Raw genomic sequence first — 15,392 nt, 5'->3', positions numbered from 1 at the left:
TATCCTTGACCCACTGTAACTAACATTTCAAACAGTAGTCATAATGATATTTATAAAATGTGAACCAGATCATATCATTCTTCTGCCAAAAACTCTTCAATGGCTTTCTTTAGTAATTACACCAAAATGTAACCTTCTTATAAAATTTGCATAAAATCTAACCCCTGTTTACTTCTCAAACTTTGTTTCCTATACAGTGGTGTGTTGTAATTGGTACTTTCTGCCTTGTGAGAGCTGAGCGTTGAGTAGTCAAGAATTTTTCAAGCCAGTGGTATCATGTTGGTAGCTTGAAACTGGTCGTGGTAGCAGTATTTACACTACAGAAATCAGAAAATGCTACAAATAAGGGCTTTTTCTGTTTCGTCCATGTGTTTTGGAGAGCTGGTTGTTAATCACTTACCAGTACACCATGGTGGCTATTGCTCTCTGCCTTACACACTGTGCTCCACTGACACTGGTTTTGTCTGTTCTTCTAATATGTAGGCTTGCTCCCCTCAGTTTAGGGTCTTTGCCCTTGCTATTCTCTTCGGATATTCCTCCTTCGGATTTTCATATGGCTGGCTTGTTATCAATATTCAAGTCTCAGTCCAATGTCACCTCCTCAGAGAGGCTTTCCATGGCTATCTTATTCAAAGGACCACCATATGTGACTCCAGTTTCTCAATAACATCAACCTTATCCCTGCTAGAATAGTGCCTTTGAAGTCATTTCCTCTGGTATTAGTTAGTTTGTATTTGGTTGCAAGTCACAGGGAACCAAACAGTAAAGCATATATTTGTCTCATAGACAAGAATCATGGGGTTGCACAGTTCAAGGCCAGTACACAGCTCAGTGATGACATGAAAGGCTAGGCCCCTTCCTTCTTCCTACTCCACCTGCCTTAGCATGTGACAGCCATTTTCATGATCACAAAATGGCTGATTCACCTCTAGGCACATTTAAGGCTGGTAAGAGAATGGGGAAAGAGTAAGGGTTCGAAGACCAAAAAGCTGAAGCATACGCCAGCATTTTGTTCATCTAAAAAGCTTTCCTGGATGCCATACCCAGTGACTTTACACTTACAGCAACTTGGCCAAATGACAGAAGAGTCTGGAAGGAGAAGTATGATCGCTTTCCAGCTTTTGTAGTAGAAGAAGGCAAGGGATATGAGGGTTTTAGATGACTTTGGGGTAGATAATTCATATTGTTTGCCATAGTACTCAATAAATTTTTATGGAATTAGTGGACAGTATGCCTTAAATGACCCAGCTCTATCTTCATCCAAGTTCCAGATGCAGATGAGTCATGGGTTAAATTCTGCAGTCTAAATGTTAGCCAAGTTAATAAAAAGTCATCATTAAGGAAAGAGAAGATGATAATTGGACTCTTCCAGATGACTGGAAGTTCATCCCACTTAAGTTCCAATATTTTATTGTTTTTGGTTATAATGTTCAACTATTTTAAAGGAAGTCTTTCCAGAATATGTTATCATACTATCATCAGGCAGTTGATGATGATTTGATCATTTTTAATGATTAAAATATGTTATCAATATGAGCACATTGATTGTACTGTAATGTATTGAAGGGTTACCTTCCAGGACTTTGGGCAGTGTTATATCTGTTTGCCTCAGTTTGCGATGATGCTATATTTAAAAAATAAGTTTGCCATACCTTTATTGTTTTATTTCTAATCCCTTTTCCATGACAGGATAGAGAAATAAATAAGAGCATGGGCCCTGGAGTCAAACACATCTGGACTTAAATCCTGGCCCTACTAGCTGTGTAACCTTGAGCCAGATAATTCATCTTTCTGAGCCTTAGTTGGTTTTTTGTTTTGTTTTATTTTGTTTTTAACTATACAATAGGAACAGTAGTAATCCTTTTATATATTTTTGAGGATTTTATAAGATGAGCTAAGTAAGGCAAGTAAACGATGAATAAATGATGGCCTTTAACTCACTTTATTCTGGGTCACATATTAAACTATCAGTAACCTTAAAGTGCATTTGTGAACCACTTTCTGCATTAGCACCATCTGAGATGACTACTAAAAGAGCAAATTTCAAAGCTTCACCCTCAGCCTCTTTTTTTTATCTTAATTTTTAATAAATGGTCCAGGGTTATTTTGTTGTTGTTGTTGACTAAAATTTGAGAACCACTGTTTTCAGCCCTCAAGCAAGGATTTGTTGATCAGAGTAGCTTAATCTCTGTTAACAATGTTGGAGAAGTGGTGCTGAGAATGATTTTAACAATATAGATTCCTGAGACACATCTCAAATGTAGTCCAGATTCTAGAGCCATATTGCCAGGATTCAAATCCTAACTCTACAACTTACTAGCTCTTTCCTCAGAGAAGTAATTTTAACTCTATGGGTCTCAGTTTCCTTTTCTGTAAAATGGAGATAATAGTACCTACCTCATAGTGCTAAGAGAAGGAAAATGTTTAAAATTCGTGCATACTAAACACTGTAAGTGACAGCAATTAGCAATTGCTGTACGTGACAGCAATAAGTATAACATTGTTATTAGATTTCCTGGGGTGTACCTTGAGAGGCCATATCAGTGATTCTCAGCATGGTCATGCATTATATCACTAGGGAACTCTGAAGATACTAATGCCCAGGCCATATCCCAGAACAATGAAATCAGAAATATATGTAGGTAGGATCTAGGTATCTGTTTTTTGTTTTGTTTTGTTTTTCAGTTAACCCAGGTGATTCCAGTGGGTAGCCAAGGCTGAGAAACACTCTTCCCTATTATTGAAATGCTCTCCAGGGAATTCCCTGGCAGTCCAGTGATTAGGGATAGATGGTGGAGGTATGAGCTTGAGAGTTGGCAGACCAGAGGATAAGTCCATTTCAGAAAAAAATTGTGAGATCTTCTTGCTTTCATTGTGTTTGTCAGGCAGCCTCCCCAGTCGTTATCTAATATTTCTTCTAATCTGAGCTATCCTGATAAACCCAGACTTCTGTATTAGTAACCAAATTTTGTAGAATAGTTTCATAAAACAAGTGTGAGGTTCTCAGTAAGAACCCTAAGGGAACTCATAAATAAACTATACACACTTTATTGCAATCATTTTAAGAACAAGTATTTTACTTACTCAAAGGCTTCCTTTGCTTCCTTCCAGACCTTGGCTTGCAGGTACTTTTACAGAGCTAAAGGGAATCAGAATTTCATTTTAAGCTCCAGTCTAACATCCAATTTATCACTCACCACATCTTTGCAGCACCAGCCAGGCCTGGGCTGGAGGGACCTGATCTCACTCACTCTTAGTTTTTAGACTTCTTTTGGCTTTTACCAACTGCCGCATACCCCATGACCTCATACTGCTAGATTGCCTTGGGTAGGTGCCAGCAAGATGGTTCATACTCTAGTGCCACCACTCTCCAGTTCTCTCCCTCTGATCAGATAGGCAGAGGGCAGGCAGATCACCATGTCCGCTGCCTGTGTCACCAGGAAAGGGATTCTAGTCTCCCTCTGCAGGCAACCCCCAATGGCTACAATTGGTTCTATTTGGAACACTCCTCGCTTGGTTAATGGAAGAGAAGCAAAAGACCTAGTATTCTGTCCAAAGTTAATGACTTAACAATTCTTCATGAATTTTCTTTCATCTCACAATTAGCTCTTTTTTTTTTTTAATCAATTTATTTATTTTTGGCTGTTGGGTCTTCATTGCTGCGTGTGCGCTTTCTCTAGTTGCAGAGAGCAGGGGCTACTCTTCGTTGCGGTGCGCGGGCTTCTCACTGCAGTGGCTTCTCTTGTTGCAGAGCACGGGCTCTAGGAATGCGGGCTTCAGTAGTTGTGGCTCGCAGACTCTAGAGCGTAGGCTCAGTAGTTGTGGCGTACAGGGTTAGTTGCTCTGTGGCATGGGGGATCTTCCCGCACCAGGGCTCGAACCTGTGTCCCTTGCGTTGGCAGGCGGATTCTTAACCACTGCGCCATCAGGGAAATCCTACAATTACCTCTTAATAAGGACTGGAAAAGGCCTATGGTATTACATTACGTAACAGGGCCGACCCAGCTTTGAATAAGTCTTAATGTGGTGGATAGTGTCTAATTTCTTTGATAGCTCTTTTTTGAACTTTATTTCTCAACTTTGGATAGTCATAGGAATCATCTGGAAGTTTAAGAACAAAGAAACAAACAAAACCTCATGACTGGATCTCACACTTAGAGATTTTGAATAATTGGTCTGGGGAAGCAGGCTGGTTTTAAAACTCCACAGGTGATCCAGGTGAGCAGCCTTTGCTAGGAGCACTGTTTCAGGATGGGGCTGGTACTTAACACTAATTACTTTCATTCATGGACTTTTATCAGTAATTCTGAGACTTCCAGAAGAATCCCATTCAGTATCCTGTTCTACAGGGTATCAAAGAATAATAGAAAATGCAAGAGTTTCTGGAATGCTGGGGCTGAAAGAAACCTGAACCATCATTTTATTCACTATCTCTTGAAATGGGGTCTGTGAAACAACTTTAGAATCACTTGAATCATTTGTTTAAAAGGCAGTTTCCTGGGCCCTATCCTCATACCTCCTGAATCAACCTCCCTCAAGTGGGGGTGAGGGGTCAGGAACCTACATTTTTATTTTTTTTTTAATTAATAGACTTTTACTTTTTTTTTTTTTTAAAGTATTTGTTTATTTATTTATTTATGGCTGTGTTGGGTCTTCGTTTCTGTGCGAGGGCTTTCTCTAGTTGCGGCAAGCGGGGGCCACTCTTCATCGCGGTGCGCGGGCCTCTCATTATCGCGGCCTCTCTTGTTGCGGAGCACAGGCTCCAGACGCGCAGGCTCATTAATTGTGGCTCATGGGCCCAGCTGCTCCGCGACACGTGGGATCTTCCCAGACCAGGGCTCGAACCCGTGTCCCCTGAATTGGCAGGCAGACTCTCAACCACTGCGCCACCAGGGAAGCCCAGGAACCTACATTTTAATACATTTCCCCAGGTAATTCTTAGGCACACTCATGTTTTAGAACCATTGATTTATAGCAGAGGTTCTTAACCCTGCATGCACGTTTGAATTAAATAGGGCTATAAAACTACCCATGCCAACTAGATCAGTGGTTCTCAACCATGGCTGCACTTCAGCATCACCTTGAGGGCTTTCAAAAGCCTAATGCCCAGGCCTCCCCCTATGCCAATCTCATTGGAATCTCTGGGGTGAGACCCAGGTATCCAAGGGTTTTAAAGCTCCCCAGGTGGTTCCAGTCTGCAGCCAAGATTGAGAACCACTGTTCCATATATTCTGGTTTAATTCATTTGGGGTGAGTCTCAGGCATTAATAACTTATTGTGGTAATCATTTTGCTGTATACATATATCAAATCATTATGTTGTACACTTAAACTAATACAGTGTTATATGTCAATTATATCTCAATAAAATGGGGGAATAAATAAATAATTTTTAAATGTATTCCAGGTAATTTTAAAGTGCAGTCCAGGGTGAGAACTCCTGAATAGTCACTTTCAGCTTTTCTGAACTTCTTCTAGTTCAGTCACGTGGTACCCTTTAGCCTACGGTTTCAGGCTTGCGTCCTTCCCCCACCCCCCCACCAGACCCAAGCCAGTCTTGATCACGGCTGATAGTGATCTGGAGGTTTAGTCTCAGGAGAAGTTAGTTATATGTCCACCTAGACATAGACCTCTAACCCCTGCCTTTCTAGCTAGTCTCATTAATTAATCCATCATTCATTCAACAAATATAAACACCTAGTATTTGTCAAGTACTCCTCATTGAACTATGGATATAATAACAAATAAGATACTGTTCCTGACCTCAAGAAGCTAATATATTTGCAAGGGTGAAGGATGGAGACATATATGCAAAAAGAGCTATAGCAGAGAGTAGTAATTATTACAGTGGATTAGTGAACAAAGGACTGTAGGATCATGGATATGATAGCAACTAAATCTGCCTTGGAGAGTCAGGGAAGACATGCCTAAGGAGATGCTATTGAAGCCAAGTCTTCCCTACATGACCTAACACACCCTCCGTGATATGATTTCTCTCTACTGCATCTCTTGCTACTCTGGGCCTGCTTTCAGCTTCAGCCATACTGAACTCTCAGTTCTGTGAATGCCCCACACTCTCTTGGTAAGACTTCAATCTGCATTTATTTGCCTGGAACTTTTTTTCTCCTTTTCCTCACCTGTACCTCCTACTCAGGGCTCTGCTGAGCTGTTACTTTCACAAAGAGCTCCTCCCTGACCTCCTGGATGATGATAAATGTCTTGGTTAGACATCCATGTACTAGCCTGTAGAGCTACTTTTATAGCTCATGCCTCCTTTGTTGGGTATCTGTGATCCGTCAGACCTATAAATGCCATGAAAGCAAGAGCAACCATCTGTCTCTATTACCACAGTGTCTCCCATGCCTGGCACTATTGGATGAATAAATTACTTGCATTCCAGGAACAGGGGATGATATGTACAAAGTCACAGAGACATGGTGTTCTGTGGCATGTCCTAGAATAGTGAAAATTTTGGATGGTCAACGTATAGGATGGGCAGGAGGAGGTTTCTAGAGATGAGTCATAAGAGGTTGGTTGTTAAGGGCTTTGTATGTACCCCTGAGTGGTCCGAACTTCACTCTTGAGGCAGTAGGAAGCCAGAGAAGGTTTTATGCAGGGGAGTATAATAATGAGATTTATCACTCTGGGAGCAGAGTGGAGGGTGAGCTGTAAAAGAAAAGCCACTTAAAGAGCAGTTAGGAGATGTTCCAGTACCTCAGGAGAGAAGTAATGAAGCAAAGGGTTTCCATTCAAAAGGCGTTTTGAGATAGAACCTACAGCACTTGCTGACTAATTGCACGTGGGGGTGAATGTGAAAGATGATGCCATGGTCTAGCTTGGAAGACAGGCTGGATGGAGATGCTATTAATGGAAATATGGAATATAAGAAGAGAAGAGCTAATTTCAGGAAAAAAATATGATGAGCACAGTTTTAAACATGTTGAGAGTTCCAAGTGCCTGTTGGCATCTAGGTAGAGTCTTTCATGCAGTTAGAAATGCATACAATTCTTAGCTTGGTATCTTACTGATTGTGGATGTGGCTGGTGTGGTACACTTGACTATGTTGACTTTCAGTGTATGTATCAAAGGACAGACTTCTGAAACTGGCAGTGTCTTACTGATTGCAGGATTTATGCCTCCTTGGGCTACGATTGGCAATCAGTTGGCAGTACGTCAAAGGAGAGTCTCCATTAAAGTTACTTTTTGGTTATTTTCTTTGGTTAGATACATAAACCTATACCAACCCCACCCTAATTCAGAGGTGGTAGAGATTTTATTATAGGTAGCTATACTGTTATGTTTTTTTTCTCATTTAGCTGTGAATTCAGAAGTGTGTCTTGTTAAGCCTAGCGCCAAGTCTAATAGGAATACAAATTGAGGGATGGATGGATGGATGGATGAATCTATAATCTGATGGCAGGGATACGGGATACTTGCTGGAGTTAATCAGTTAGGAATTGAAAATCTCTATTCTATACATAAATGCCTAAGTGACTTTTCAGTGAGTTATTGACTCCAGCAAGAGAGGTAGAAGAGATCACCATAAGTATTTTTAAAGTAGCCTTCATCATATCATTTTCTTTTGGCAATACAAAACCATCCTGGGAATTTTAGAGCTATGGCTATAAGAGACTATGTTTCTTGATATATTAACTTGTGTGTGTGTGTGTGTGTGTGTTAAGTTTTATTTGGGGCAAAATGAGGACTATAGCCCGGGAGACAGCATTTCAGATAGTTCTGAGAAACTGCTCCAAAGAGGTATGAGGGAAGGTCAATATATATGTGATTTTTGTGGAGGGGGAATACATGCAATCAAGCACTTTTTGGAGAAGGTTTCTGCTAGTCCTGTGAAAATTACTGCTAGTCACGTGGAGCAGACACCACCATGAAGGATTTTAGTGCTTTTCTAGATATGAGGAGATGCAAGAACTGGGCTCATAAAATGTTCTCCTGAAAATATCTAACTATCTAAAGACCTGTTCTGCCAGTTTTTCCCAAAGCACAGAGGGCCTCATTATCGATCTCTGCCCTGAACTCTTTTCAGGGGGTGTTGAAAGTCAGCAGCTGCAGCAGCTCATAATTTGATACTTGTGGAGGTAGATGGCAAGTGCCAATTTGTAGGTGGCAGGGCCCCCTCATTGTCATAAATTCGACCATGGTTTGGGAGGTATTTCATGACCATTTTGTCCCACAGTGCTAGGAATGCTCATTCCCAGGTCTGGCAAAGATTTTTTTGATAGGCCACTCTGTGTGCTATTATTGGACTAGACCTTATTAACAGTAGCCAAAAGTCTCTGGACCGTCTGTCTTACTAGTCTGTTGCAGTCCAGGAAAAAATCCCCTCTTGTTGCATCTTGTGATATCTGGAGTTACACTGTTACAATCATTGATCTCATATAGAACTATATATTTTTGTCAGAGCCTCATTGACACATTTGGTAATGCAAGAAACAACAATCTGGTAAAACAGGCAAAGTGCAAATAACATAGCTAGCAATATTATTAAAGTCATAAGTAAGAATTAATTTTATTCTTCCATTAGGTGCGGCCCAGTATACCCCCAGGTCATCTGACTTAGTCTGTTCTCTACCAGTCCTTATCTTTCAGGGAAATTATATATTGGCACTGTCCATAAGGCCCAATTTCCTAGCATTATTAGGCTGTTTATCCTTAGTATAATTTAATTGTTCCCAAGATAAAGGGGGGCCTTAAAACTTAAATGACCATAGCCTGGTGTCAACCGCATAAATTACACCAGTCTCTGGGGCTGCAGTGGTGAATAAACCCAATTAAGTTCTTACCCTCAAGGAGTTTATTGACAAGTGGAGAAGATGCACATTAATCAAATCATCATACTAATAAATGTAAAAATGCAGGTGTGATAAATGTGGAATGCTAAAAGAAAAACTGAAAAAAACATCTCAGAGGTAAAATTGACAGGATTCATTTGGTTATTGGGGTATCAGAATATACAAAAGACATGCTTCCTGCTCTTCTTTCCTGAAAGAATATTCAAACTAATTTGTGTGACAGAAATAACTTATGAGAAATGCCATTAAGGAAGATGTATTACGTGACAAATTGTGTGGAACAGATTTAAATGACCTTTTATCAAAAGATGAGATCAATAAGCTATGAATTGTAAATTCTCATTTTGCAATTAATTCCACTTACTTTTCATTGTCACTGTTTTCATTGTCACTGAAATGATGGAACTTTGGTGATGAGATTCAGTTTACTCCATGTCTCTCCATTTTGATTTTTTTTTTTTTTCCATTCAGATGTTGCCAGAGCAATTGAATTACTGGAAAAACTGCAGGAATCTGGAGAAGTACCAGTGCACAAGCTACAATCCCTCAAAAAAGTGCTCCAGAGTGAGTTTTGTACTGCTATTCGAGAGGTATGAGACTAAGATTTTAATAACTATATTCTGCCATATGTCTTCTGGATAGAAAACACGTCTTTTCCACACAAACAGTTGAAACAGTTAAGATTGTAACTGCATCTTAGCTTTCTAACTGCTTGGACCGATGATAAAAATAATTTAGTCTGCTAAATTCCAAAATTAGATTCAGTTAGGATTTATGCATTCATATAAAACCAAATGTTGTAGGAGCACCTCAATACATAAGGCAAATACTAACAGCCATAAAAGGGGAAATCGACAGCAACACAATCATAGTAGGGGACTTTAACACCCCACTTTCACCAATGGACAGATCATCCAAAATGAAAATAAATAAGGAAACACAAGCTTTAAATGATACATTAAACAAGATGGACTTAATTGATATTTATAGGACATTCCACCCAAAAACAACAGAATACACATTTTTCTCAAGTGCTCATGGAACATTCTCCAGGATAGATCATATCTTGGGTCACAAATCAAGCCTTGGTAAATTTAAGAAAATTGAAATCGTATCAAGTATCTTTTCCGACCACAACGCTATGAGACTAGATATCAATTACAGGAAAAGATCTGTAAAAAATACAAACACATGGAGGCTACACAATACATTACTTAATAACGAAGTGATCACTGAAGAAATCAAAGGGGAAATCAAAAAATACCTAGAAACAAATGACAATGGAGATACGACGACCCAAAACCTATGGGACACAGCAGAAGCAGTGCTAAGAGGGAAGTTTATAGCAATACAAGCCTACCTCAAGAAACAGGAAACATCTCGAATAAACAACCTAACCTTGCACCTGAAGCAATTAGAGAAAGAAGAACAAAAAAACCCCAAAGCCAGCAGAAGGAAAGAAATTATAAAGATCAGGTCAGAAATAAATGAAAAAGAAATGAAGGAAACAATAGCAAAAATCAATGAAACTAAAAGCTGGTTCTTTGAGAAGATAAACAAAATTGATAAACCATTAGCCAGACTCATCAAGAGAAAAAGGGAGAAGACTCAGATCAATAGAATTAGAAATGAAAAAGGAGAAGTAACCACTGACACTGCAGAAATACAAAAGATCATGAGAGATTACTACAAGCAACTCTATGCCAATAAAATGGACAACCTGGAAGAAATGGACAGATTCTTAGAAATGCACAAACTGCCGAGACTGAACCAGGAAGAAATAGAAAATATGAACAGACCAATCACAAGCACTGAAATTGAAACTGTGATTAAAAACCTTCCAACAAACAAAAGCCCAGGACCAGATGGCTTCACAGGTGAATTCTATCAAACATTTAGAGACGAGCTAACACCTATCCTTCTCAAACTCTTCCAAAATATTGCAGAGGGAGGAACACTCCCCAACTCATTCTACGAGGCCACCATCACCCTGATACCAAAACCAGACAAAGATGTCACAAAGAAAGAAAACTACAGGCCAATATTACTGATGAACATAGATGCAAAAATCCTCAACAAAATACTAGCAAACAGAATCCAACAGCACATTAAAAGGATCATACACCATGATCAAGTGGGGTTTATCCCAGGAATGCAAGGATTCTTCAATATACGCAAATCAATCAATGTGATACACCATATTAACAAATTGAAGGAGAAAAACCATATGATCATCTCAATAGATGCAGAGAAAGCTTTCGACAAAATTCAACACCCATTTATGATAAAAGCCCTGCAGAAAGTAGGCATAGAGGGAACTTTCCTCAACATAATAAAGGCCATATATGACAAACCCACAACCAACATTGTCCTCAATGGTGAAAAACTGAAACCATTTCCACTAAGATCAGGAACAAGACAAGGTTGCCCACTCTCACCACTATTATTCAACATAGTTTTGGAAGTGTTAGCCACAGCAATCAGAGAAGACAAAGAAATAAAAGGAATCCAAACCGGAAAAGAAGAAGTAAAGCTGTCACTATTTGCAGATGACATGATACTATACATAGAGAATCCTAAAGATGCTACCAGAAAACTCCTAGAGCTAATCAATGAATTTGGTAAAGTAGCAGGATACAAAATAAATGCACAGAAATCTCTTGCATTTCTATACACTAATGACGAAAAATCTGAAAGTGAAATTAAGAAAACACTCCCATTTACCATTGCAACAAAAAGAATAAAATATCTAGGAATAAACCTGCCTAAGGAGACAAAAGACCTGTATGCAGAAAATTATAAGACACTGATGAAAGAAATTAAAGATGATACAAATAGATGGAGAGATATACCATGTTCCTGGATTGGAAGAATCAACATTGTGAAAATGACTCTACTACCCAAAGCAATCTACAGATTCAATGAAATCCCTATCAAACTACCACTGGCATTTTTCACAGAACTAGAACAAAAAATTTCACAATTTGTATGGAAACACAAAAGACCCCGAATAGCCAAAGCAATCTTGAGAACGAAAAATGGAGCTGGGGGGATCAGGCTCCCTGACTTCAGACTATACTACAAAGCTTCAGTAATCAAGACAGTTTGGTACTGGCACAAAAACAGAAATATAGATCAATGGAACAGGATAGAAAGCCCAGAGATAAACCCACACACATATGGTCACCTTATCTTTGATAAAGGAGGCAAGCATATACAGTGGAGAAAAGACAGCCTCTTCAATAAGTGGTGCTGGGAAAATTGGACAGGTACATGTAAAAGTATGAAATTAGAACACTCCCTGACACCATGCACAAAAATAAACTCAAAATGGATTAAAGACCTAAGTGTAAGGGCAGACACTATCAAACTCTTAGAGGAAAACATAGGCAGAACACTCTATGACATACATCACAGCAAGATTCTTTTTGACCCAGCTCCCAGAGGAATGGAAATAAGAACACAAATAAACAAATGGGACCTAATGAAACTTAAAAGCTTTTGCACAGCAAAGGAAACCATAAACAAGACCAAAAGACAACCATCAGAATGGGAGAAAATATTTGCAAATGAAGCAACTGACAAAGGATTAATCTCCAAGATTTACAAGCAGCTCATGCAGCTCAATAACAAAAAAACCAACAACCCAATCCAAAAATGGGCAGAAGACCTAAATAGACATTTCTCCAAAGAAGATATACAGATGGCCTACAGACACATGAAAGAATGCTCAACATCATTAATCATTAGAGAAATGCAAATCAAAACTACAATGAGATATCATCTCACACCGGTCAGAATGGCCATCATCAAAAAATCTAGAAACAATAAATGCTGGAGAGGGTGTGGAGGAAAGGGAACACTCTTGCACTGTTGGTGGGAATGTAAATTGATACAGCCACTATGGAGAACAGTATGGAGGGTCCTTAAAAAACTACAAATAGAACTACCATTCGACCCAGCAATCCCACTACTGGGCATATACCCTGAGAAAACCATAGGTCAAAAAGAGTCATGTACCAAAATGTTCATTGCAGCTCTATTTACAATAGCCAGGACATGGAAGCAACCTAAATGTCCATCGACAGATGAATGAATAAAGAAGATGTGGCACATATATACAATGGAATATTACTCAGCCATAAAAAGAAATGAAATGGAGGTATTTGTAATGAGGTGGATGGAGTTAGAGTCTGTCATACAGAGTGAAGTAAGTCAGAAAGAGAAAAACAAATACAGTATGCTAACACATATATACGGAATCTAAGGGAAAAAAAAAAAAAGGCCATGAAGAACCTAGTGGCAAGATGGGAATAAAGACACAGACCTACTGGAGAATGGACTTGAGGATATGGGGAGGGGGTGGGGTGAGATGTGACAGGGTAAGAGAGTGTCATGGACATATATACACTACTAAATGTAAAATAGATAACTAGTGGGAAGCAGCCGCATAGCACAGGGAGATCAGCTCGGTGCTTTGTGACCACCTAGAGGGGTGGGATGGGGAGGGTGGGAGGGAGGGAGATGCAAGAGGGAAGAGAAATGGGAACATATTGTATATGTATAACTGATTCACTTTGTTATAAAGCAGAAGCTAACACACCATTGTAAGGCAATTATACTTCAATAAAGATGTTTAAAAAAAAAAACAAAAAACCAAATGTTGATCTTCTGGTACCAATGAAGTGACTGCCTCAGCAGGGGACTCTGGCCTGTAGTCTAAACTATTTAGTAGTCACATGAAGTCATCTGGAAATTCAGGTAGAAATAGTCATAATTAATGGGGACTGAGCTTTTCTTAAAAGAACACTCAGCTAAATCTTCCTCAGGTAAATCTGAAAGAGCAACCTCCTACTGACTAAAGTTATAGTTATCCAGACATTACTGTCTAGTGCAATAAGGGGAAATTGAACAGGCTGATATGCCCTTCAACAAATCTTTATAATGCTTTCCTGGTTAACAGTTTCAAGAAGCCTGAGGTGAAACAAGTGTGTTTAAAATGACTATTTGAATTTTTTATTGACTGGTGGTGGAATTGACTAATCAATTAGTGAATTTCACTGGTTACAAGATGTTCACTTAAGATATATACACTACATTGTTTTATTCAGTAAGCCCATCACCCCTTCCCTATCAGGTACTAAATAATAATTCATTAATTAGCACTTAAAGTCCATATATCCAACATATTTGTCCTGCTAGAAGTCCCCAGTAGTGAATTACGTACTGTCATCCTCTCCAAAGCCAGCTGAACCCAGTAACTGCCAGGAGAGTTCGTCTCTCAAGGAATGCTTGTATCAACCTCCCTTCCTCTTTGCAACTCTGCTTGTGGGTAATGCATATTCTGTGCCTCAACAGTGCTAGTTTATGAGTTGTCACTAAGTGAAAAAACCTCAAGTGCCTAAGGCAGAGACACACAAGACCTCTCTCACTACATATTTAAACCATAGCCTACCGAATGAGGTTAATATTTGGATTTTGCTGGGATTTGACTTAGACTGTGCTTGTGCTAAATCTTTATTAAGTGAAGTTGTTAACTACTTAATTTTTGTTTATAATGAGCACAGCTTAAGCCAATAGCCATAATTCTATCTCTAAGCTTTAATCGATGAATTTGACTGAAGACTGAAAGAAAATTCCTCAAAGTGTATGAATTTTTGGCCATCAGCTGCTCAGTGGGAAAGGTATAAGATATGTAGAAACTCCACAGGCCTCCTGTAGTCACTCTGTAGACTAAGGCTAAGTCCCCTATATACTCTCTTCTTCATTCACAGAGTGCTACTCCCCTGAGATTTGGTGGCTGACTTTTCATCTTAGATATTCTATCACCTTTCTATTTCCACAGAACTAACTAAAGAATAGGAACCATCAGATATCTCTCTCTGCTCACTGGGAATTTGGCTTGTGATCAGTGCAAAGTCTCTACTTTTATGGAACTTACATTCCAGTGAGAAAATGATGATAAATAAATATATAATACAATATCAGAAAGTGGCAAGACTATGGAGAGAAATAAAGCAGGATTAAGGGAGTACGGGTAGGGCTCTATTAAATTAGGGTGGTCAGAAAATAACCTAATTGAAGTAACGGAACAAGTCACACAGGTATCAGGGGGGTATAGTGTTCCAGGCAGAGGAAATCACAAGTGAAAAAACACAGAGGCAAGAATTATCTCAGTCCATGGAAGGAACAGTGAAATAAGGAAGGTAGGCTTCCTAGAGGCAGCTGGAGAGCAGATCACACAAGGCCTCGCAGGCCATGGTAAGAACACCGGACTCTATCCTAAGCATGATAGGAAGCCCTTGGAGAGTTTTGACCTCACCTGATTAGCTTTTTACAAATATTCCTCTGACTACTGAGAGAATACAAGTGTCTGTGCAAGAGTAGAAATAAGAGAGACCAGTAATAAGGTGAGGAGTAGGTCAAGTAAGAGATGAGATGATGGCAGCCTGGACCAAGGTGACAGCAGCGCACGTCGTGGGGAGTTGTCAAATTCGATATGTATGTTTTTGAGAATAAAGACTATAAGCATTGACATATTGGATATATGGATGAGAGAGAGGCGTCTCAATGGATTCTTAGG

General features: G+C 39.3%; 1 protein-coding gene across 8 annotated transcripts in view; it reads left to right on the top strand.

Annotated features, from left to right (window-relative positions):
• Nucleotides 1–15,392, top strand: part of LIN7A (lin-7 homolog A, crumbs cell polarity complex component) — a 242,791-nt gene that overhangs the window by 138,563 nt on the left and 88,836 nt on the right. For 5 of the 8 annotated variants that reach the window (XM_068560209.1, XM_068560210.1, XM_068560211.1 and 2 more), the window contains one exon: nucleotides 9,281–9,373. In XM_068560209.1, coding sequence (XP_068416310.1) covers nucleotides 9,281–9,373 — 93 coding nt within the window. Of the gene's footprint in view, nucleotides 1–9,280; nucleotides 9,400–15,392 lie in introns of all 8 variants that reach the window. The other 3 variants (XM_068560207.1, XM_068560214.1, XM_068560208.1) reach the window with 1 other exon arrangement.

The sequence above is a fragment of the Eschrichtius robustus genome, chromosome 13 (assembly GCF_028021215.1).
Source record: "Eschrichtius robustus isolate mEscRob2 chromosome 13, mEscRob2.pri, whole genome shotgun sequence".
In the NCBI taxonomy this organism is placed as follows: domain Eukaryota; kingdom Metazoa; phylum Chordata; class Mammalia; order Artiodactyla; family Eschrichtiidae; genus Eschrichtius; species Eschrichtius robustus.
The sequence above is the reverse complement of the archived record's forward strand: the minus strand, read 5'-3'. Positions and strand labels throughout refer to the sequence as shown.